At 37.7% G+C, this 24,224-nt stretch overlaps 1 protein-coding gene across 1 annotated transcript in view; it reads right to left on the bottom strand.

Moving 5' to 3' along the window:
* LOC150076228 (uncharacterized) overlaps positions 1-24,224 on the bottom strand; it is a 744,224-nt gene that overhangs the window by 610,446 nt on the left and 109,554 nt on the right. Inside the window, exon 7 of the mRNA XM_090387291.1 lies at positions 7,394-7,483. Within this exon, the coding sequence (XP_090243417.1) occupies positions 7,394-7,483 (90 nt within the window). The remainder of the gene's footprint in view (positions 1-7,393; positions 7,484-24,224) is intronic.

Raw genomic sequence — 24,224 nt, 5'->3', positions numbered from 1 at the left:
AATAGTCACCTACAACAACCAGTTGCTTTGGGACCAGTGCATTCTGCCTTGGGGGTTGCCGCTGTGTTGCGTGATGTTCAAGTGCAGGCTCTGACACTGATGTGGGCAGCTGAGAGCTTGATGGGCCCCTCAATTTAAATCCTTCAAGGCCATCCACCCTGTCCTTCAAGCTCTCATAAGCCCATAACAATGCTGAGTTGACGCCTGATTTCCTCACACCCATTACATCGCGCGCACACACACAAAGATATTTCCCTTGGCAATATCATGTCCCATTCCTGATTGCTCCACAAACATCAAACAAGCAGTGCATTTCAATAGACTGAGATTCAGAGGACAACTGCCACCCCCTCAGTTCTCCCCTGAGCCACAGCACTTCCACTAGTTTGAGCCTTTTGCTTTGCTGCTCTGGTCTGAGTCATGATTTCTATTCAAGTTCAATAAAATTCCAATACAAAATATAACCCTTAACCTATATCCCAATGCAGTTATGACACTATATAGGTTGTCTCAAAAATATTGGTAGAAACGTTTAGGGGAGGTAGGTAACATCTAAAGGAATGTGAATCACATAGGAACCCATAACAGGAAACGTCACCATAAATCGGTACACGGCACTGTTCATCAGTTCCGGAGAGGGAAAATTTCTGGTTTACTCATTCAAGCAGTAGTCGCCGCTTGAAGAACATGCATCAATATACGAACTGTGAGCTGGCAGACCTGCACCTAGTGTATAGATTATCAGAGGGTCCACACAGTGTGTGCCCCCATGCGGCACAACATCGCTTCGCAATAAATGTGTGGGAAGGTATGGTCGGTGACTGCTTAGTCGGCCCATATCTGTTACCATCCCACACGGTCCGCTAAATATTGGATCTTTCTTGAACAAGTTCTACCAGGGTTACTTGACGATGTTCCAGCAAATGTGAGACGCAACATTTGGATTCAACACGATGCGGCACCTGCCCATTATGGAAGGTGTGTTCGTGACCATTTGAACAGGCGTTTTGGGCGTCGATGGATTGTGGACCAGATGCCTGGCCCCCACACTCACCTGATTTATCGAGCCTTGATTTCTTTCTGTGGGGGGGCCCTCAAATCTATCGTGTATGAATCGCCTGTGGAGACGGAAATGGATCTCGTCGCAAGACTCGTCAGTGCTGCTGCTGCTACTGTCAAAGAAACTCCAGGTGTGTTCGACCATGTCCGGCAATCCATGCTGCATCAGTGTCACGCATGCATCGCATCTCATGGTTGAACCTTCGAGCATCTGTTGTAACATCATGAAATACATCCATCTCGTACTCCATTGTTAATATTATGTCAAATAAATGTTTGCCACTAATTACTGTCTTGTGTCATTTCTCCTTCTTGTGCCTCTGCTACTACTTTCCTGTGATGTTTCCGGTTATGGGTTCCAATGCGATTCACATTCCTTTAGATGTTACCTACCTCCCCTAAACGTTTGTACCAATATTTTTGAGACACCCTGTATATATGTATTTTGGTATTGAATATTATCTCCGAGTTACGTTATATGACTTTCTTATCCCGTCAACTTATATGTATATAATTTATGACGTTATGTTTGTAATAACTAGGTCGCTATATTTATTTAGTTAAAAAAATACAATTCAATTGACAATGAAATTTAATAAGATTAATAAATTTTACTGATTAATTGATACTACTATACTCTCTATCTAGTTTTCCGTTAAACCTTAGGAGGCGCCTCCGTAGCCAGGTGGGCAGGAGCAGCAGTGCATAGCACACGCTTCTTGATTAGACTGGGGTTCGAGCCCGTGACCACCAAATACGGAGGATGTGGAAAGGTCAGGAAATGACCACCGCATATCCCCGGAGCAATATGGCCTTAGTTGCTAATGTTCCTAAAAACCAAATAACAATAACAAACAAACCTCAGGATAGCACACGTTGTATCATATAACAACGGCGGCAAGTTACGAACGGTTAATCTACGGACACGAAGTATTATTTACTTTCCAAATCGCGCTATCTAAATTCAAAATAAACCACGGAGCTTGACAAGGTCTACAAGCTACTTATAGAAAATAATTTAATCTAACAATTAAGTCAATAAAGCGGCTAAGTATAATTAAAAACTTTTCATTCGCGGGAGCTGCAAAACCTATCCACTCGTGGATTCCTTTACCGATACTAAGTAATAACCTACAAAATCTCTATCTAAATTCAATTTAAACTAAATAATTGTTACTAGGAATATAAAGCAACTTTAAAAAATAAATTAATATGCCATTTTAATTCAATAAAAAAGCAAAAACTTCTCTATTTGCTAGAGCCGTAAAAACTCCGCCTGTTCACATGTACTCTCGCACCCACTCTCCACTCTATATTAACTCTTAGTTTATATTTGATCTAAACTTTAGTTTAGATCAAACCTGTGACATCAAGTAAAGCTCACATTGGTTAGTTTCCAAAAAATGACTAAGAGTGAACAGAGTAGAGATGTTAGTCCAGGCTTTTCCTGGTGATGTTTTTCCACACCTATCTGAGAATGACTTTTAAATCTGCTTGGATTCGTTGGCTGCTGTGACCCATCTTAGATGCATTAGAGATGATCTCAGATTCTCAATAAGGTTGACATCCAGTGGCTGAGTGGGCCGTGGCAAATGTTGCACATTGCTGAGTATCCTTCATACTGTTCTTACACACTTTGCAACTGCAGTCTATGGCACTGTTATCTTTGAATAATCTGCTTTTTTCTGGATGCATTTTAACATTATGGGATGAGTAAGATTTGCAAAAACGTTCAACACACTCTCCAGGTGACAGGGGTGATCTTCAGTATAATAAGAGAATCATGCCCTAAACCATACCACCAGTAACTTGCACTGAGGACAGATGTATTCAGGATCCACTGTTCAAGTAACAATTATCCAGAATCCACTGTTCAATCTTCAATAATCAAAAATGAGAACTGTGTTTTGTTCTCATTTTTGAAATGAGAACAAAATATGTGTAACCGCATTACACATATTTAGTGCTCTAACAACCATTACTGCCACTTCTGAAACAATTGAAAATAAATTCATCTGCTCCCATAAAAAGGGATTTCAGACTGCCACAGATTCACTGCCCTGAGCTCCACATATTCAAAGCTGGTGAAAATGGGTTCCTGGAAACTGGAGTTGAGGGTTTTGGTGACTACATTACCTCTCCATTTTTGGGAAGGCAACATTGCAATCCAACTGTGAGCCAAAACTGTAGTCACAGTCGTGAAATATGTTCTTCTGGCCAAACTTGTTCTTCTTGTTGTTGATTTTATGTTACAGTAGCCACTGATTGAAGTTTCAACACCATCTGTATTGATGCATGGCTGAACTCCACTACTACTACTCATAGTAGTAGTATCAGTGCTACAAGCCTCTTGAGGTCACTGATGCTGCTGCTTGTTTTTCCCCAGGGTACACTTTTAATGACTCTATCAAGACACAGGAGCATTTATTATATATCTGGCACCATATGAATCAGCTAGTCATAGGTTATTTCATTTGTCTGCAACAGGAGGCATGCAGATGTTGGAACTCTGTATTCTATAATAAACTGTTAGTCCAAAAATAGCTTCACAACTCTGTTAGCCTATAACTTTTGTGTGAAACGTACCAAATGCCGAATGAAAGCTTAAAACATCTCAATTGGACTACTTCCTGTTATATGGCCTGCATCCCATTTAAGTAGTGTGAGTCTGTTCTTCAATGTATAAATCAACTAGTAGTGATGACTGATAAATCTGATGTTTAACAAATCTTAGAAGTTAAAAAAAAAAGAAAAAAAGCACCATACTACTCATTCTCTGCTGAAAAACTATGAATGTCATTCATTACTCAAATTACTATTTGTCTTTGTTCTATCTTGAATTTTGAATACAAAATTCAAGATAGAATAAAGTTATGAAGCTACTTTCAATCATCCTGTATTATTTTATTTTGTGGAGGAAGCACATGCCATATAGAGGTTGTGTTTTTGATCAGTTTTATATGTTAATGGAAAAATTAAATGTTGTTTTTATAACAATTACATATAATAGATGAATAGATAGTATGAATCAGAGCTGTAATAACTCAATATGTTCTACGTTGATAATAATATTAGTAAATAAATAAGAGGAGTTAACCTCGATATAGTACGTGGAACACTTCCGTATGATACCCTCCAGAAATTAAAACGGAAAAAACGAAAAAACGACAACTTACCGGAACATTAAAGTAAAATATAAATAATTAAATAATCAATTTAACACAATTCAAAATCAATTTAAAACAATTAAAATTGAAATTAACGCAATTAAAAGAATCTAACGAAAATACGAGGAAGGAAAATCGTTTTGAATATTTTCGTTAGATTCTTTTAATTGCGTTAATTTGAATTTTAATTGTTTTAAATTGATTTTGAATTGTGTTAAATTGATTATTTAATTATTTATATTTTACTTTAATGTTCCGGTAAGTTGTCGATTTTTTCGTTTTTTCCGTTTTAATTTCTGGAGGGTATCATACGGAAGTGTTCCACGTACTATATCGAGGTTAACTCCTCTTATTTATTTACTAATATAATAGATGAAATAAATTACTCATAAAAAAAGGTATACACCTTTGTTTATGAGTATTGCTAAAAAAAAATAGTAGCGGAATGCTCGTCGATTAACTACATATAGTTAGTTACCTACTCTTTTTTCATTTGCAAAAATAAATAAGTCAAAGATTAGAATATTTGTTCAGCATTTATTTATAACTATTAAATAAAAATTTCAAAAGTTAAAAACAAAGACAAAAAATTTAAAAAATCAGAAAAGGAAAAAAAAACAAAAACAAAAACTCCAAAATAATATAAAAAATACTGTTCAGAAGAATCATAGAAATTCCCATACAGGATCGATTACGTATTCTTGTGTGACTGCCCTTTTTGTTTGTTGGTCAACAGCAGAACGATGAGAATGCAACCAAGTTTGGACATAAAAATTTGTATTCCATAATTCTAATGGTGGACCATGTGTAGTTTAATAAATAACAAACTTGCCACATGTTTGACAAAAATATGGGATCTTTTCTCAGTTAATATTAAATTCAACTGCTGAAGACATGCTCACATTCAGAAGAACTGCAAGCTATAATTCTGGAATAAGTTTTAAAATGTTCCAAATTTGTGGACATGCTACGACCACCATTAGTTAAATAATCCCTGTAGGCATTCAAACATTTTGTGAAAGATAAATTAAAACATTTACAGAGAGATTCTATTTCATTTTCTCAAAATTCAAGGTCAATCTTAGATGGCTATTCGCTTGGTTCAAGAATTCACAACTCTTTTATAATGTCTGAAGTTGAAATTCCTTCATTTTATTTTTTTTTTTGTTTCACATTTCAAATATATAATCAGAGTATATTTCTTGCTTAGAGTGGTAGACTCATCAATGAGAACTGATAAGTTTCCACGTATGCCCACAATTTGTTGGCACAATTTTAATTTCATTTGCCTTGCGACATGCTCTATTATATTAGTAGCACTTAATCTTGAACGCAAACCGTGAGCAATAACAGTGCCATTCAATTCTTGAAGTTGTAACAACTCAAAATGGTCAGAATATGGTCGATCATGTTTCGCAATATAGTATGCAGTTCTAAAAACCTTACAGGTGCTAGAAATTTCTGAGTCATTCGTTTGATCAATTACCGCTTCTAAATGTTGTTCATTTGCAGCTTGCAAGATTTTTTCACCCTGTATATGTGAAGTACTTTTTGAATGTTCATAAATTTTCTTATGCAAAGATGTCAATTGTGCACTTTATCTTTGCCATAAGATGATGACGACTACCAAACTCCATTCCTTTGAAATGCTAACTCCCTGTGTTTTAGACGGCCCTAATTTTTTTACAGCAGCACAAAGTCAAACATCCTAATTTTCCGGCATCACATGTAAGCCAAGCATATGCTTTTTTCTTCTCAGTTCACATGTCAGCATTCCAAATGTGGGGCCAATTAAATTTTAATTCTGTATCACTGTTTCTCTCATCTTTAAATCTTGATGGAAAAGAAGAGGTTATCATGTCGTTATCATTTCCACATGTTTCTACATTTTATAGCACAGTTTTCAGTTTTTTATCAAGAAATCCATTTAATGTTGTTTGCTTGCATTTTTCGCTCATTTTGCATTTAATGAAAATTTCTTCTTTTAATTTTTAAATACTGCAATTACAAAAATTTAAATTTATATATTTAATCCTGTAAAAATTAATTTTTACCTTAGAAGAAACAGTAATTAATAAATTAATTAAACTAAATAGTAGAGATCGGTCATAAACTCACATGTACATATTATATATATAATACATGTAAGAATGACAAAAAAAAAATCCTGTACGTCATTCTCCAGAAGACTATATGATCACACCACATCGAATGTACAGTAACTGAGTCAGACTTCAGACTCACAGTTCATAGAACAACCAGTTCTAGCATTCAGCTCATGGCGAATCAAAATGCAGTGTTTGCACGCACCACAGTATATCTCATTTGTTGGATCTCTTTATCTAACACATTGTACTTTAGTAAGAAGCGTTCAAGTTTCATTGTCAAATTTTTGTTTTTAAATAAATTTTTAAAGAAATCTATTAATTTTAAAGATTACTATTAATATATATTTTTAGTAGCAATGGGTAAAATAGATATTTCTCCCTCCCCTTTTATTATGCCATTGTTTCATAATATTAGGTGTATAAATTTAATGATTTTCTATTATGACATTTAGAAAAAAGTACCAGAACGTTATTCTGGTGCATTCTGGCCCAAATACACCACTGCTCATAAGGGAAACTAAATCAATTAAAATACTAAAAAGATGAAAGAATTAGTAGCAGTAATAATCACATATTCAGCTTGTTAGCTGGGGATAGTAGGATTAGGCGACCACATTCCTCCCATGCAATAGCAACCTGGTACTCTTGCAGTGGTCAGTGTATCTTATGTCTGGTAGAACATGTTCACATGCTGATTGTATGTTGTGTGGGTTGAAAAAAACACAGAATAACTCAGTGGGGGAACCCTATTCCTTCTGAGTAGAGAGCAGAGTTCCTCTAATGAGTTATTATGGTTAGCAGCCATATGGATGGTAGCTAAATACAGCTTTAATTGAAAAGAATTTTAGAAATCCCCCCCCCCCTCCCCAGTGTTCAACAGAAATCAACCTAGTCCTTTCAAAACAAGTGATGTACTCTCCAGAGTAAGCTCACAGAGGAACTGGTACTTTTTTTTTTTTTTTTTGATGTCTCACAAAATGCAATACTAGAAAATTTCAATAATTTAACCATTTAACCTTCAATATTGTAATTAATATAAATCCTAGAACATGTAAGTACCTGGTCAATACTTTTTTCTCCTTTGCCACTAAAGGTAACCTGCAATCTTTCCACCTCTTTTTTTAATTCTTCTGAATACCATTTTTCTTCCTATAAATAAAAAGAATGAATCCATTTATAAAACCTAATTGCAAATATTAAAAACCATGAGACAATTATGTTTATCAAACAGATAATTCATACACATTTTTTTCATAATTTCTTTCACACATTTATATATCATATGATGAATACAAAAAAAAGAACAACAAATACACAAATTTATTATAAATATTAAATTTATATATTTCTTGATATCTTTTAATGGAGGGCAGAGCATAAGTAGGTTGACAGTGGGAACTATATTATATGCCATTTCTTTAATGACAGATATTTTGAATTGCAATCTACCAAAATTAACACACATTAGTAGAACACAGTCTTAAAGTCTGTCTGTTATACTTCTGCATAGATCTTTGTTATAATCAATATCTTTGTAAGCATCTGTGATGCACATCCCTATGTCATCAGCAGCACACCTTGCTGCTGCACACCATGTCTTTCACCATTTCACAGTAAAAAAGAAAAGTCCATAGGGGCAGGGGTCAAGGTTTGTTTGTTTTAATTGCAGTCTCAGGGTTCCCCCTATATAATGCTGTAGCATCTAAAAAGGCAAAAAGCCAAGGCCAGCAAGTGTGTGTATGTAAGTGTGTAAGAGGGGTAAGGTCAGATGAACAGGGAGGAATTTCAGTGGCACCATCTGGGACCTAATCATTACTGGATTGCTTCATCCAAGAATGCATTGCCATGTTAAGCAAAATGGAAGGTGTCATGTCATTTTTGCAAAGCTGAAGAAACTCCAAGCATGCCTTATAACTGACTTACCAAATGTCAAAATTCACTCCCTCCTCACAATTTCAATACTTTCATTCTTCTGGAAACATTTCAGCACTCATTTCCATTGCCTGTTACTCAGTTGGCTGTTGTTGTCACCTTTCTGAGAAGAGAAAGGTGTGTAACCACCTATACCTACTTATTCACAACCCTGCATAATTAGGTAGAGGCATATGATGCAAGAAAGCAAGCTTATACAGCACCAGCTAAAAAAAACATCTTCCCATTTCACCCATCCATTTGCTCCAAAATGTTTGTCCAGTCCTTTCTTGAATTTATTTAAGCTCTCAACTTCCACAATGACAGATGGAAGTTTCTTCTGGCAATCAATCACCCGCTGGCTAAAGGCAAATTTCTGCACCTCTATTCTACAACTGTCTTTCTGCAATTTGAATTTATGCCTCCTCAGATGCGTAATGTGAGCAAGAAGAAGAATCCCATTGGCACTGGGAAATAAAATAAAACTAAGCTAAAATAAAACTGAGCTTGATCAAACTATTCAAGGCCTTATACACCTCAATCCAATCACCTTGCAGGAGCAGTCGCCAGAACTTGGGCTTTTCTTGGTAAGAGCAACCATTTGTTCCCCCTCACCAATCTCAATGCCTTTAGACCTGTATGCAGTACTCAAGGTTTGGCCTGCCCATTTCCTTATACAAGTGAATAATCACCTACTTATCTCTGCTAGCAAAATTCCTGTATATCATTGACAAGACCCCATGAGCTGGTCTGGCAGCATTGCTCAGAAAACTTCATATCTGATGCACAATTATCCCCAGGTGTTTTTCATTCTTCACTACCCTGAGTGTTGTACTACATAGTTAGTATGTCATTCTGGGGTTACTGCTACCCATATGTGGTATTAGTATTAAAAATGGCCACATGGTGCAAGGAAGCCTATGGCTTATGCTGCACCAGCCAAGAAATAAAATTAACAATAAATAAATAAAATAAAATAAAAAGAAAATAATAAAAATAAAATAATAATAAGAAAATAAAATAAAAATAAAATAATAAAAATAAAATAATAATAAGAAAATAAAAAAAATAAAATAAAAATAAAATAATAATAAGAAAATAAAATAAAAAGAAAATAATAAAAATAAAATAATAATAAGAAAATAAAATAAAAATAAATAAAATAAAATAATAAGATAAAAGGAGACAGACGACCTACACATTTCCCTCTTCCCTTAGGTAATTATCCAGCTGACCTTTGAATTTCCCCTAACTGTCAATCTCTACCACCAATTTAGGTAAATTATGCCAGTCATTTATAACTTGCTGGCTAAAATAAAACTAAGCATTAGCATTAGTTGAGTCATATGATGCAAGAAAGCAAGCTTATGCAGCATCAGCCAAAAAAAAAAAAAAAAAAAACCATCCATTCACTCCAAATGCCTGTCCAGCTCAGCCTTAAATTTATATAAGCAATCAACTTCCACAACAAGAGATGGAAGTTGTTCCAGAAATCAACTACCCGCTGGATAAAAGCAAGTTTCCGCACGTCTATTCTACAACTGTCTTTCCTCAATTTGAATCTATGCCCTCTCAGGCGATTATTCTGAGCAAGAGGAAGAATCTCATCAGCACTGAGCTTGCTCAACCCATTCTAGGTTTTATACACCTTAATCAGATCACCTTGCAGGTGCCTAGTCTCCAGACACTGTAATTTGCAAAACTTAAGCCTTTCTTGGTAAGAGCCAATCTTGTTGCCCTTCTCTATATTCATTCTAGCAACTCAACATCCTTTCTAAAATGAGGCCTCCAGACCTGTATGCAGTACTCAAGGTGTGGCCTGACCACTGCATAATACAAAGGGATAATCAACCTCCCTATCCTTGCTAGCAAAATTCCTTAAAATCATTGAAAGACCATATGACCTGCTCTGGCAGCCGATCTGCACTGCTCAGAAAACTTCATATCCGACTGCATAATTACACCCCCCCAGGTCTTTTTCCACTTCCCTGAGTGTAGTACCATTAAGTTGGTACATTTCTCTTGGGTTGCTTCTACCTATATGCAGTACTTTGCATTTGTCAATTGCCACTTCAGTTGCCATTTCTCAGCCCATTTACCCAACTTAATCTAGATCCAACTGCAGTAGCATACTGTCTTTAGTGTCGTTAAGCCTGTGTTAACTTTCTGCAATCCACTCTAAATGTATAAGAAGAAAATTATCCTCTGTAACTTGAAATTACGGTCACTAGTTCTAGAATTATTTATAATGGCAAAAATTTCGTCCAGAGCCTTAAACACCTCAATCAAGTCGCCTCAAATATGCCTAGTTTCCAAGTTCTGCAACCCTTTGTAAATGCAGTACTTTGCATTTTTTAATGTTAAACTTCAGTTTCCATCTCTCAGCCCATCTGTCCGACTTTTCTAAATCCTGTTGCAGCAGCATACTGTGACTATTATTATTAATAACCCTGCCAACCTTCATATTGTCTGCAAAATTGGAAATTAAGAATAATATACCTTCATCTATATCACTGATAAAGAGCAGTGTCCATTGATTACTACCCTCTGTGTTCTCCAACTGAATCATCCCTTTATCCATAGCAGTAACATACACTTAATGCCAAATATATGTTTGGCATTACACTTAATGCCAAATATATAAATAAATCCAAGTATATGATATCAAAATTATTTTTTGCATCCAGTTTCCTTGTGATCACATCACAGTATTCAATCAAATTGATCAGACAAGACTTCCCCTTAACAAATCAATGCTGTGTCTGAACTATAACTGCAATCTTTTCAAGATGGCCCTGCAATGCTTCTTTAAACAGTGACTTCATTATTTTCCCTGATACAGAAATTAAACTAACATGTCTGTAATTACTTGTGTCATCCTTTGATCCTCCTTTGTGAACTGGGGCTACATTTGCACATCTCCAGTCTATGGGGACCTCCCCTGAATCCAAGGATGCTCTCATAATTATGGCTAAGGGTTTGCTTACTTCCTTTGCTTCTTCCATTAATATAACTGGACATATCCCATCCAACCCAGGTGCTTGTGCTTAACTCCAACAATTTCTCCTCCACTTTGCTCTCAGTTATTACAAAATCATTTATCTGTTAGAGTTTTTTAAGCTTCTGGCCTCATGGGTGAATGTGGAATTCTGTAGAGAATTCCACATTCACCCATGAGGAATTCTCTACAGAATTCCTCATGGGTGAATGTAGATCCAAAATACTCATTCAGTTTGTCAGTCAGTTACCTGAACCAAATCATGAACTGTCGAACCATTGCTATCAAATGGACCAATCTGATTCATCCCTTCCTTCTAGAGTTTAAGTAAAGAAGTGTTTGCTTTTTTCTTGCTTTGCATCCTTTGCGAGAGACTTCATAATCAACCTTTGATTGCCTAACCTATCTTGATGACTTGATTACTTATATCTACCATAGGCTTCTGTGTTTCCTGATAATTTATATGCATCCCATGCATTTTTCTTCTCTGTCATGAGTATTAATAGTAAATCTGACATCCATTTAGGACAAACCTTGAACAGTATTTTTTGGTTGGTATGAAAAGCCTAGTAGCTTCCAAGATTAATTCCTTGAATTCTAAAAATTAGAATTTTTTGTTGGTAATATCATCACTGATGGCAGTTACATCTAAGAAAATCTCATATCAATCAGTACACTGTGATTTGCAGATTCTTAATTCATGAGGATTCACTACTGATAATCAGATCAAGATTATTACTTCCTCTGGTTGCCTCTCAAACATGCTGGCTGCAGAAAACAATCATCCAATAAATCCACAAAAGCCTTGCTAGTGTGCGAGTGACCAACCCACATGTGATCATAGATGTATTTGCTATGAAATTCAAGATATTAAAATAGATAGAAGGGATGAATTTGAGGAGGGATTTGCAGTGAGTTCTGTACGCTGGAAAAAATTTGAGGATAGTAGTAGTATTAGTAGCATGTAATGTAAGAAAGCAAGTGTATGAACTTATGCAGCATCAGCCAAAAAAAAAAAAAAAATTTACAAAACAATTCCCTCTGAATGTTTGTCCAGTTACTCCTTAAATTTATTTAACCTATCAACTTTCATGACAGATGGAAGTTTGTTCCAGCAATTAACCACTTGCTGGCTACAGGCAAATTTGCGCACATCTATTCTACATCTGTCTTTCCTCAATTTGAATTTTTGCCCCCTTAGGTTCGTAATCTGAGCAAGTGGAAGAATCCCATCAGAATTCAGCGTGCTCAACCCATTCAAGGCCTTATACACCTCAATCAGATCACCTCGCAGGTGCCTAGTCTCCAGCCACTGCAATTTGCAGAACTTATGCCTCTCTTGGTAAGAGGATCCCTTCATTCCCCTCACCAATCTTGTTGCCCTTCTCGGTACCAGCTCAAGCAAATCTACATCCTTCCAAAAATGAGGCTTCCAGACCTGTACGCAGTAGGTAAGGCGTGCCCTGACCATTGCCTTATACAGAGGGACAATCACCTCCTTTTCCCTGCTAGCAAAATTCCTGTATATCATTGACAAAACCCCATGACCTGCCCTGGCAGCCTGTCTGCACTGCTCAGAAAACTTCATATCGGACTGCACAATTATAAATAGGAGGTTACGTGATGAAAGGAATGAATTAGATTGCAGCTTGGTTGAAAGAAATTGTGAGATTTTGAGTAAAATACTTTGAGAGTTGTTGTGGGTCTATGAGGAAGAGAGTTAGGTTACATAGGGTGGAATACAGTTCTGATGGATATGACGAGGAGGGTGAACAGGACGAGAAGGAGGAGTTACCAAAGAGCAAGAATGAGGGGAATATTAGAGGAGGAAGAGGCTTTGAAAAGACAATACTTGCAGTATTGTACTTTTCATTGTACTGTTAAAATACAATATGAAAAAAGAGAAACTATGTTGTTAAATAAAAAAGTATGTTTTTCGTTAACAGTGTGAAAGGCTAATTCTGATGCTGTTGAACGAGAAGCCCAAACTGAGGCCGCATGTTGATTAACATGAATATTCAAAGGAAAATGAGTCGAACCCTGATAAGACAAGTTGCAATCACCACAATAAATGTTGTATACCAGGTCATTAATTTGTGTTGCAAACGAGGAAAGGACTGAGCGATCGTTCAGTATATTGTGTAATTTCCGTATTGGTCTGGCCACAATTTTAAATTCGGTATCTTTAAAGAATCTGTTAAGCTGTTTGTGTCACTGTTCAACATATGGGACAGAACAGAAATAAAGTATTTTTTGATATTACTATTGTTGGTTGGTATAGTATTTTGTATCCTATCTTTAGCTTGAACCCTAATTCGGTTTATTGTAGCAAGAGGATAACCCCTGTTCAAGAATCTGCTGGTTAATATTTGTATTTCTGAGCCCAAAGCAGATTCCGTTGTTGAATATTTGTAGGCATTTAGAAATTGATTAAAGATAATCAATCTTTTGTAGATGAACGGGTGATAGCTATTATTATGTATTAGTATTTTACAAATAGGGTAAATATATACATATGTAAATAGAGTTTTAAGAGTTTAATTTGCACTGCTGATGCTATTTTTATTTACCTTTTTTTTTAGCTATTTTATCTTTATTTTTATTTGATTTATTTTGTTTATATTTTGAGCTATTTATATCACAGTTATTTTTGCACTGATGAGTTAGTTATATTAGCAATTGCTGAGTTGAAAGTTGAAAGTTTTAAGTGAGTTTACAGTTTGTATAAAAAAATATAAAAAGAAAAGGGGAAAAGAAAAGAAAAAAAGGAGAAAGGAAGGGAAAAAGGAGGAGGAAAGAAAGTAATAAAAAAAAGAAAAGAAAAGGAGGGAGGAAAAAAAAAAAAAGAAAAAGGAAAGAGGGAGAAAAGAAAAAAAAATTATGAAAGAATTATAAAATGGGGGGGGCAAAGGATTAATTAAGGATGAAATTACAGATTAAAGATTTAAGCGCAGATGAGCTGTTGCTCAAGTAGTGCATTGTACAAGTAGTGTAGGTTAGTAATGATGATGTCCACCCATGTGGAATCACCAAGATTCAATTCATCCTGAGAAATAATGAACACCACCTTGTGGAAAGTTCCGAGACTTACAGAGCCTTCTTAGACTTTGCCCAGGCCGTATATGCCAAGCGAAAAACTTTACCACAACCACCAAACCCCAACTAGAAAAGTAGTGAGATAAATGACAACAAAAGGAATTACCAACACAGGAGCACGTGCAAACAACAAAATGACACAACCACACTAGGGAAAGAAAGAACTGGGACCCTAAGAGCTTATCACCCCACAAGTCAAGAAAATCTAAGCTCTCAATAAAGTGACCACTTCTGCAACAAACAGGAAAACTGCAAGTTTGTGACCTCGAAACACCTAGAGAATCAGCGACCACAAACAGCTTCCTCTCAACCCAACAGCTGACTCAACAACCACAACTGACCACAAGAATTAGTGACAACCTGCACTGCACACTTCACTTAAACCAGAGATTACACAAAAGGAAACTGACCACAAGAAAAGGACAACCAAGATATTGGAATAAAGACCAGGTTATTTGTTATTTGGTTTTTAGGAGCATTAGCAACTAAGGCCATATTGCTCCGGGATATGCGGTGGTCATTCCTTGACCTTTCCGCATACTCCGTATTTGGTGGTGACGGGCTCGAACCCCGGTCTAATCAAGAAGCGTGTGCTACGCACTGCTGCTCCTTCCCACCTGGCTACGGAGGCGCCCCATATAAAGACCAGGACTGCAGCTGATCGTTGTCTAAGCCATACGGCAACCCAGGCTGGACACCTAACCCAGCCTGCTTCCAACCCCTAACCCTGGCAGGGAGAGGTAACTTTTCATTGCCTCCCCCACTTGCCATCCAAACTTCCCTCTAGTGTGAAACGGGCATGCCACACTGCCTAGTAGGGGTCATCTCTTCTATCGACCCATTACTTCTACCCCCAGTCTTCAGTCTCCCCTCCCTCCCACTATTATCTTTCATCTAGCATATTCCCCACACGTCTAAATTTAATAACATTAAAATTTTGCCTGACCTATTAGGTCTTTTAACACATCTCTAGCATTCAACCCCAACCAGTGATTTCCTAACAGCAATCTCATTGTGTTAATGTCAAACGTGAAAAAAAAATTTTTTTTTTTAGGTCCTAGCCACTGAAATCCCAGGAAACTAGGTGGCAGGACCTGCCAGAGCAACTTGTTGTGATACTAGACACACCCGGCTAGCCTCCACATGGTGAGGTATGGGCAACATCAGGCCCCAGTAGGAGCCTGGCGGCCAATAAGCTGGACAAACAATGGGCACAACACATCACACTGAACAGACATGGCTCACACACTTTCAAGTCTCTGGCTTGACAGTGTACTGTCCTCGATACAGCGAACACACATGGAGATGGGAGAAATCCCAGGTGCCATCTGACACAAACATACCTTATATCCACTGCCTTAGATATTATGTTTCTTAACCAACAGCATAACCCCTCCTCCCTTCCTATCCTGTCTGTACAAATTGTATTTCCCAAAATCCAATTCCGCATTCCTTATATCAATGTGACACTGCGTGTCTGATATACCAACAATATCTGCCTTTGATGTCTTGACCAGCACTTCAAATTCATTGAATTTATTTACAATATTCCAAGAACTGGTGTATGTGGAAGTATAGATGCAACTGTTCATATTCTTAGTTATCCTAACAAAGCCCATGGAAAACTTATGTTTTCCATGATTATTATTATTATTAGCCCTATGGTAAAAGGAAGCCTGAGGCTTATGCTGCACCAGCTGAAAAAAAAAATTTTCTGAAAGAGAGAGATAACAAGAGTCAGAAGTAGAAGGGAATCACCAAGAAAGAGAAGAATGACTCCCCCCACCCCAACAGTTCATAAAATCTCCAGCACCTTGCTTCCCAGGCTGCAGCTCATTCCAACAAGCAGTGCAAGAATCACTTTCATCCCTGCCTACAGCTAATGTTAATTAGTCTGTGAATTCCCCCATGCTATTAGTCTGTGAATCCCCCCCCCATGATAGCAGTTTTCCAACCTGCCTTTCACTGCCTCGATAGCATCAGCAAATATTCTTGTGCCCCATCTCTTCAAGTGTATCTCATCCCATTTAAGCAGTCTCTTGTTGACAAGCAGACATGCTGAGAAAAATTCTACCACATGAGCCTTGCACAATCTCTCCAGGGCCAGTACATGTTAAGCAAGTCTGCAGATCTCCTAGTCTTAATGCCTATTTAATGTCTAATTAATTTATGAACTTAATTTATAATTCATAATTTATAAATTATGAACCTTATAAATAAATTATTTTATAAAGAAATTATGCTGTAATATGTTGGTAGAAATTACTTAGTTTATTAGCAGATTAATATTTACTGTTTCTTTTGAACTAGTCATATTTTAGATATCTCAGGTAAATTGCTCTTATACCCTTAATTGAACACCTTGAATTAATTATATTAACTTTTATAAAATGCACAATATATATGTATATATATACAATGTAATAGTAATAGATTTCTGATTTATTAGAAATAGGTATTTATGAAGGATTATGAAGGAACCTGGGGTACTGTTATTCAAAGCTTGTTTGTTATTTGGTTTTTAGGAATATTAGCAACTAAGGCTATATTGCTCCAGGGATATGCGGTGGTCATTCACTGACCTTTCCGCATCCTCCGTATTTGGTGGTCACGGGCTTGAATCCCGGTCTAAGATTAGTGTGGGCTCTGTGTACTTAATGCAGCAAATCAAGAAGCGTGTGCTACGTACTGCTGCTCCTGTCCACCTGGCTACGGAGGCGCCATTATTATTATTATTCAAAGCAGAAAGAACCCAACAACCACAAAGGGATGTAGATACAAGGGTGGTTCAATAAAGAATCGCCCTCACCTACTTCCACATATCGCAGAGTCATGATATTTTGTGTGTAGCATCATATATATCTCTGTACTAAAGGTGTAAAATTTCAGCCCTGTGACTTAATTTGTTTTTCTCTTACAGAGCTGAACATGTGACAAAGTAGCATCCTGGACAAAGTTGAAGCCAGAGGTTGTAATGCAGTATCTGTTCTTGAAGGGGAAATCTCCTAAAGAAATCCAAGAGGAGATGACTGCTGTATATAAGGATGAAGCCTCATCCTATGGCATTGTGAAGCACTGGTATAGACAGTTTAGGTGTGGTCGGACATTGGTAGAATCTGAGCCCATTCCGGGTCGTCCCCATTCAGCCATTGATGACAGCACAATCAGAAAAGTGGAGTTGTTAATCATGGAAGATCGCCGGATGTCTGTGCATGAATTTTCCCAGGTGGTGAAGATTAGTGTGGGCTCTCTTGAAACAGTTTTTCACGACCAACTCCATTTACGAAAATTTAGTGCAAGATGGATTCCCCGATTATTGACTGGTTTCCAGAAGGTTGATTGATAACAGAAATCACAAGAGTTGTTAGCCCTGAGTCAAAAAAATGAGGAAGACTTTCTCTTGTTTAATCACTCAGCATGAAAGTTGGATACACCATTTTGACCCTGAAAGTAAAAAGTAGTCCATGGAATGGCAACATCATGGTTCCTCACCCCCCCCCCCCAAGAAGGCAAGGGTCCAAGCGTCAGCAGGAAAGGTCTTGCTGACAGTGTTTTGGGATGAGAAAGGCATAATAATGACTGATTACCTGCCGAAAGGTAGAACAATTACAGAAGCCTATTATGCCAACTTACTCTTTTTTTTTTTTTTTTTTTTTATGTGAACCCCAAACACGAGAGGTATTAGAACCTATAGTACTTAGTACCGTGCTTGAGTTGGAGGTTGAGAAGACGAAAGAAGATATTTGTTGACATTGGACTTGAACTTCTGTAGATTGTAATTTTCAGGAAATACGTATGAAGGAAGGTTGTTCCAGAAAACGGCAGTTGAATGAATAAATGAGGAAGATGAAAAGTTGGTTCTGTGGGTTTGAAGTTGGACAGTAAATGGATGTTGGCTGGTGGCGGCACGTGTTCGGACTGTTTTGAAAGAGAGAGCGGGAATTATAGAAGCCAATTCAGAAGAACAGTGCCCATGGAAGTATCTGTAAAAGAGGCAAGCAGCAGAAACAGTGCGTCTATGAGAAAGAGAGTGGAGAGACTCTGTTAGAGATGAGTCATTAATTAACCTAACTGCCCTCTTCTGAATGGAATCAAGAAGCCTGAGAGAGGTTTTGGGGGCACCACCCCAAATGTGGGAACAATATTCCATGGCAGGGCGGATTTGCGATTTATACAGAGTGAGCAGCTGTTTGGAAGAAAAGTAACGCCGAGAGCGAAAGAGAAAACCAAGTTTTTTTGATGCAGAGGAAGCAATATTTGTAATGTGCTTGTGCCAAGAGAGATTAGAAGTCAGGGTAATCCCCAAAAGAGATATATCCTTTTGCCTAGAAATTGGAGTGTCACTAAAGATAAGCATAGGAGCAGAAGAATCCTTTTTGCGAGATATAAGACAAGACTGAGTTTTAGAAGGGTTGAAATCAACTAAGTTGTCTTTGCCCCACTGGAGAATTACCTGAAGATCGGCATTTAAGGAATTGGTAGCAGATTTTCGAGAAGTTGAAGCTGATTGAGCAGGACAAGATTTCTCAAAACGGAAAGTTGAATGCAATGTGCTATCATCGGCAAAACTATGGATAGGATTTCCAGTCAATGGAAGAAGGTCATTGATATACAAGAGGAAAAGAGTGGGGGAAAGAACTGAACCTTGTGGGACACCGGCATTAGTGGAGAAGTTAGAAGACAGAGAGCCATCTACCATCACCCTCAGTGAGCGATCAGAGAGAAAACTGGATAACCAATTACTAAAAACAGTTGGCAAACCATAAGATGGAAGCTTGTTTAGAAGACCTTTATGCCAAACACGATCAAAAGCCTTTGAGATGTCAAGAGCAACTACTTGTGTTTCACCGAACCTTTCCATTGAATTAGTCCATAAATGGGTAACATAAGCAAGGATATCACCAGTGGATCGACACTGGCGGAATCCATACTGGTGATCGTTGATCAGACGGAAGGTTTCTAGGTAGTTTAAGAGTTGGCGGTTAATTGATTTCTCCATTACTTTAGAAAGAGTAGAAGTAATTGCAATGGGACGATAATTGGATGGGAGGGATTTGTCACCCTTTTTAGGAACTGGCTGGATATGAGCAAATTTCCAAGCAGAAGGAAAAACACCTTTGGAATAAGAAAGTGAAAAAAGGCGGCAAAGAATAGGAGTAAGTTCAGGAGCACAGATTTTTAGAACAAGTGGAGAAATACCATCAGGACCTGGAGCTTTCTTAGCATCAAGATTCATCAAAATCCTTCTGATATCCTTTTGACGGAAGACCACAGGAGGCATTGAATGGACCGTGTTGGGAATGGTGGGAGGTGTTTTACCAAGTTCATTAATACATGAGCTGGAAGAAAAATGGGATGCTAGCAGGTCAGCTTTATCCTTGGCTGAAGTGACAACAGAACCATCTGGTTTGGACAGAGGTGGAAGCAGAGATGGGCAAAAGTTGCGGCCAATAGCTTTGGCAAGAGACCAGAATGCTCGGCTACCATTAGGGCAAGAAGCAAGTTTTCTACTCTTAGCCTGTTCAAACTCTAGTTTGGACTGATTAATAACTGCTTTACAATTGTTGCGAGCCTTGGTGTAGGCTGAAAAAGAAACTGAAGAATTAGAAACAAGCCAATTACGATATGCAACATTCTTCTCTTGAACAGCCTTAGCACATTTATTGGAAAACCAAGGTTTAGATAAAGGATGAGATTTTAAAGTGGAGTGTGGGATAAAGGATTCCATTCCTGCAAGAATAATTTCACTGACACGATCTGAGCAAACGTTGACATCAGAAGTTTTGAAACAGTAATCCGACCAAGGAAAAGAAGAAAAGAAGTCACGCAGGTCATCCCATTTTGCATTCTTGTAATGCCAAACAACACGAGGTTGGGAATAGCCATGAGATAAAGGTTCCATTGGAGAAGAGACAATCACCAAGTTGTGATCTGAAGTGCCTAAAGGACCTCTCACTTCGACCGTGTACTTAGAAGGGTTGTTTGTGAGAAAAAGATCAAGCGTATTGGCTGTATGATTCGGATTGTCCGGTATTCTTGTAGGTAAATGAACAATCTGTGCTAGGTCATTAGTAATTGCAAAAGCCTCAGCATCTCGACCTGCTGGGTCGGTGTGACTAGAAAACGGAAGCCAGCTGGAGTTGTGAACGTTAAAATCACCAAGGAAAATTACCTCACTGTTAGGAAAGTTGGACTGGAGAAAGTCAAGTTGCAAAGAGAGGAAGTCAAAGAGCTCCAAGTGATTAGTGGAGTTGGGAGAACGGTAGAGACAACAGATGAATTTTACACAATGAGGTAGAGAGATTTTAAGCCAGAGAAGATCGAAGAGAGGAGATTCCAAATTGCCAAGTCTCTGACAAGGAATATCAGAACGGACATATGCACAAGTACCACCTTTGAGGCGAAAGGAATCATACAGCGAATAATTTGGGCATCTGAGATGAGCAGTAGTTGAATCAACCGATAACTGAGATTCTGTCAGAAAAAGTACATGTGGTTTGGCAGACTGCAAGTGGAAATGGACATCGTTGAGATTAGAATTGAGACCACGTATATTTGTGAAATGAATTAGGAAGTCCTTGGGAGGTTTAGATCTTTTCGCAGATAAGCTTGTTCTATTAGTTTTTTGTGAGTATATTACTCACAAAATTATGGGAGAAAATCAAAACATATAGGTGTGGCATGCTGTCCAAAGATGTGAGAATGCTTCAAGACAATGCCTCAGTTCACACTTCTGAAATTGCAACAACACAAGCGGCCACTTGTGGATATGAAATACTGCCCCACCCAGCCTACTCACCCGATCTTGCACCATTGGACTTCTTGTTTCCTTCCCTCAAATCATTTCTTCAGGGGGACCCACTTCCCTGACAATGAGACACTCATTTCTGCAACAGATTCATGGTTCAAAGACCAACCGCACCACTTCTACAAAAACGGTATCCATAGCCTCATTCATCGATGGGAAAAATATTTAAATCTGCATGGTGGCTATGTAGAGAAGGACTAAAACCAGTGCCATGAATCAACAGGCTAGCACCTCTGCAGCTAGGTCAGGGAGATTCTTTATTGAACCACCCTTGTAAGTACATTGTGGTGAAGGGAGAGGAGGTAGTCTAACGAAACCAGAAGTTGAAACTATGGAAAAATGCAAAGGCACCTGTAAAGTAAAAATAATAATAATAATAATAAATATATTAAGGTACTTAATGCTGCAAATTTGATGATTTTAACGTCTTCGTCAAGGGTCAGCCATCAAAACCAAGGGAAATACAGCAAAAAAAGGCCTGTGTTTCTAACATGAAATATATGTAACATGTGGTGGAAACAATGAATCCAAGTTACAGTTTGAGAGTATACAAATGCCAGGTTAAGGGTGACAGTAAATATACAATGCTGACGTATACTTCATGGCTAACCCGACAGAGGCATAGATAAAATAAAATAAGAAATCCAAGTGGAGGGTCAAAGATGCAACTTACTGTTGTACCATGCTGGAGTCAGAGTGCGAACTGTGGTGCAGACCATCACACTGCATCGAAGTTGACAGAAAGAAGTAACAGCCATTGTCAAAGACCAACAGAGGTGGTTGCTGCAGTGTAGGCTATCTTGGATAAAAACAAAAAGAAGAGCTGGACTCTATACAATGGATTATACTATTATCACAAGGGCATGTTGCACTGTCAGTATACCTGCTCTGCAGATCCTGGCAGGGCACTGCCACTAGACTTAGAAGTAATAAGAAGAGGCTGCAATTATAGAATTAAAAGACAAATCCCAACTAATATCCTAGGGATTACAATAGATCTTGAAGCTGATGTCAAAAAAGAAAAACAACCACACTCTATCGGCAATGGTAAATCAGAGGGAAGAGTCAAATAAAGGAGAGGTCACTAGGCAATTCCTGCCTCGGGTAACCCCAAACCACCCGTTGGTTTGCCCCAGGACTATATGTCACTTACTTGCTTACAGAGCACGGTTCCCTAAGTGAAAAGTTATGCCAACTGGGTCTTACTCATGATCCCAAATGTACCTGTGGGGCATTGGGCTCATGTCCTTTATGACTGGCCCAATTATCATCCCCACAGATGTAGACTTATAGCCAAAATTGGTCCCATAAATCACAGAGATGAGCAACTGCTCATCTGTGATTTATGACAGTAATTATGAAATTTACTGATAGTGACAAACCCAAATGCAACTGGCCTGTTAGAATGAGTTTCTCACCCAGCAAAAATGTTCATGTTAGAAATTGTATTATTTTATGTGTTTGATCTCTATGCATAACTTCATGTGCATATTTTCATAAATATATATGTTATATATTTTTAACTATATAACATTGGTATAGATGCACCATAATTTACCCATAAATTTGAACTACGTATGTAGTGTATAAGGCATCGTTTTAATAGTATCTCATATTGTGGGTACCTTCACGAGTTAGTTGGTATTGCACTACTTCAAATAAATAACGTTTCTCTAGTAGAGAAGACTACCGTTATTTATTTTCAGTGGATACCACCACCCAGACGATCGTTTCGAAGCTTTTTGGCTTCATCATCAGTGAGTGGGCAGGTACCCTGGTAATGCAACGTGCCATCACAGTTGCATAGTTATTTCCACAATATGAGAGATGCCAATATTATATAGTTAATTACCTAAACCCATAAAAATCATGCCTTGTGCATTTCATTTTCTAATACATTATTATTTATACACCATTTGGCATCTTGTGCATGTACGGGTAGTGAGTACACCATTTTAGCATCTTGTGCATCTACATCTTGTGCATGTACGGGTAGTGAGTGGAAAATGTGTACGGCAGTGTGTGTGCTTGCTAGCAGCTCTCAATCGCATCCACGTTGTTGTGCTTGATTGATATGGATTTGGTAAAATATATATTCCCCTCTTTGTAATGCATAGAAACAAATGCATGTTTTAATTAAAAGTAAATATTGTGGATTAAATGTAAAAATTAATCATGTAAACAAAGTAATATCTGTGGTAGTCTAAGTATGCATGGGTGATTGACTGTCCATCTGTGATTATACGTGTTAAAAAGTATAGATATGGGAGACAATGTTCTGCTTGTGCATATGCTAATTAACATTATTACATTGTGTTCTACAGAGATATTAAATAGGCTTAGTAGCATTCATTAGATTATTTTTTTAAATTTAACTAGTGATTTTCGTAAGTTACGACTCACCGCTCGTATCAGCGGTGGTGCCAATATTGTTGAACTTTCCGCCATTATCATATACAAAACAGCACAACATATATCTCAAACTGATAACGTAAGGTATAAAGTAAAACTAGATAGCGTAACACGTAGCACGGTATTAGGAATCTGTTAGCTTAGTATTATCAATTAATCAATAAAATTTATTAATCTTATTAAATTTCATTGTTAATTAAATTGTATTTAAAGGGAAACCATGACCCAGACTACAGCTGTGAAGCAATGTTCACAGATTAATGGGAGTGCTGTGGCTTGGGGGAGAAACGAAGGGGGCGATTCTCCAAAGCATCACAGTCTCAAAAATGTGCGAAATGTGAAATGTTTGTAGACATTTCTGGAACAGAACATGATCTAGCCAAGGAGGATGTCTTTGTGTGTGCTAGGTGCCTAGAGTGTCAAGAAATCAGGCGCCAACTCAGCATTCTGATGGGTATCTAAGAGAGTGTGAGGTTAGGGTACATGTACTTGAAAAAATTAATATGAGAGGCCCATCAAGCTCTAAGCTGCCAAACTCAATGCCAGGGCTCACTCCCATGCATCACGAAACACAGCAGCAATCTCCAAAGCAGAATGCGCTGATCCCACAGGAGCTAGTTATTGTAGGTGACTCCATTGTCAAGGAGATGGGGAATATATTATGA

Source organism: Mastigoproctus giganteus, chromosome 13 (assembly GCF_048544385.1).
Source record: "Mastigoproctus giganteus isolate SK-2022 chromosome 13, ASM4854438v1, whole genome shotgun sequence".
NCBI classification, from domain to species: Eukaryota; Metazoa; Arthropoda; class Arachnida; order Uropygi; family Thelyphonidae; genus Mastigoproctus; species Mastigoproctus giganteus.
Note: the sequence above shows the minus strand (reverse complement) of the source record. Positions and strands in the feature narration are given on the sequence as shown.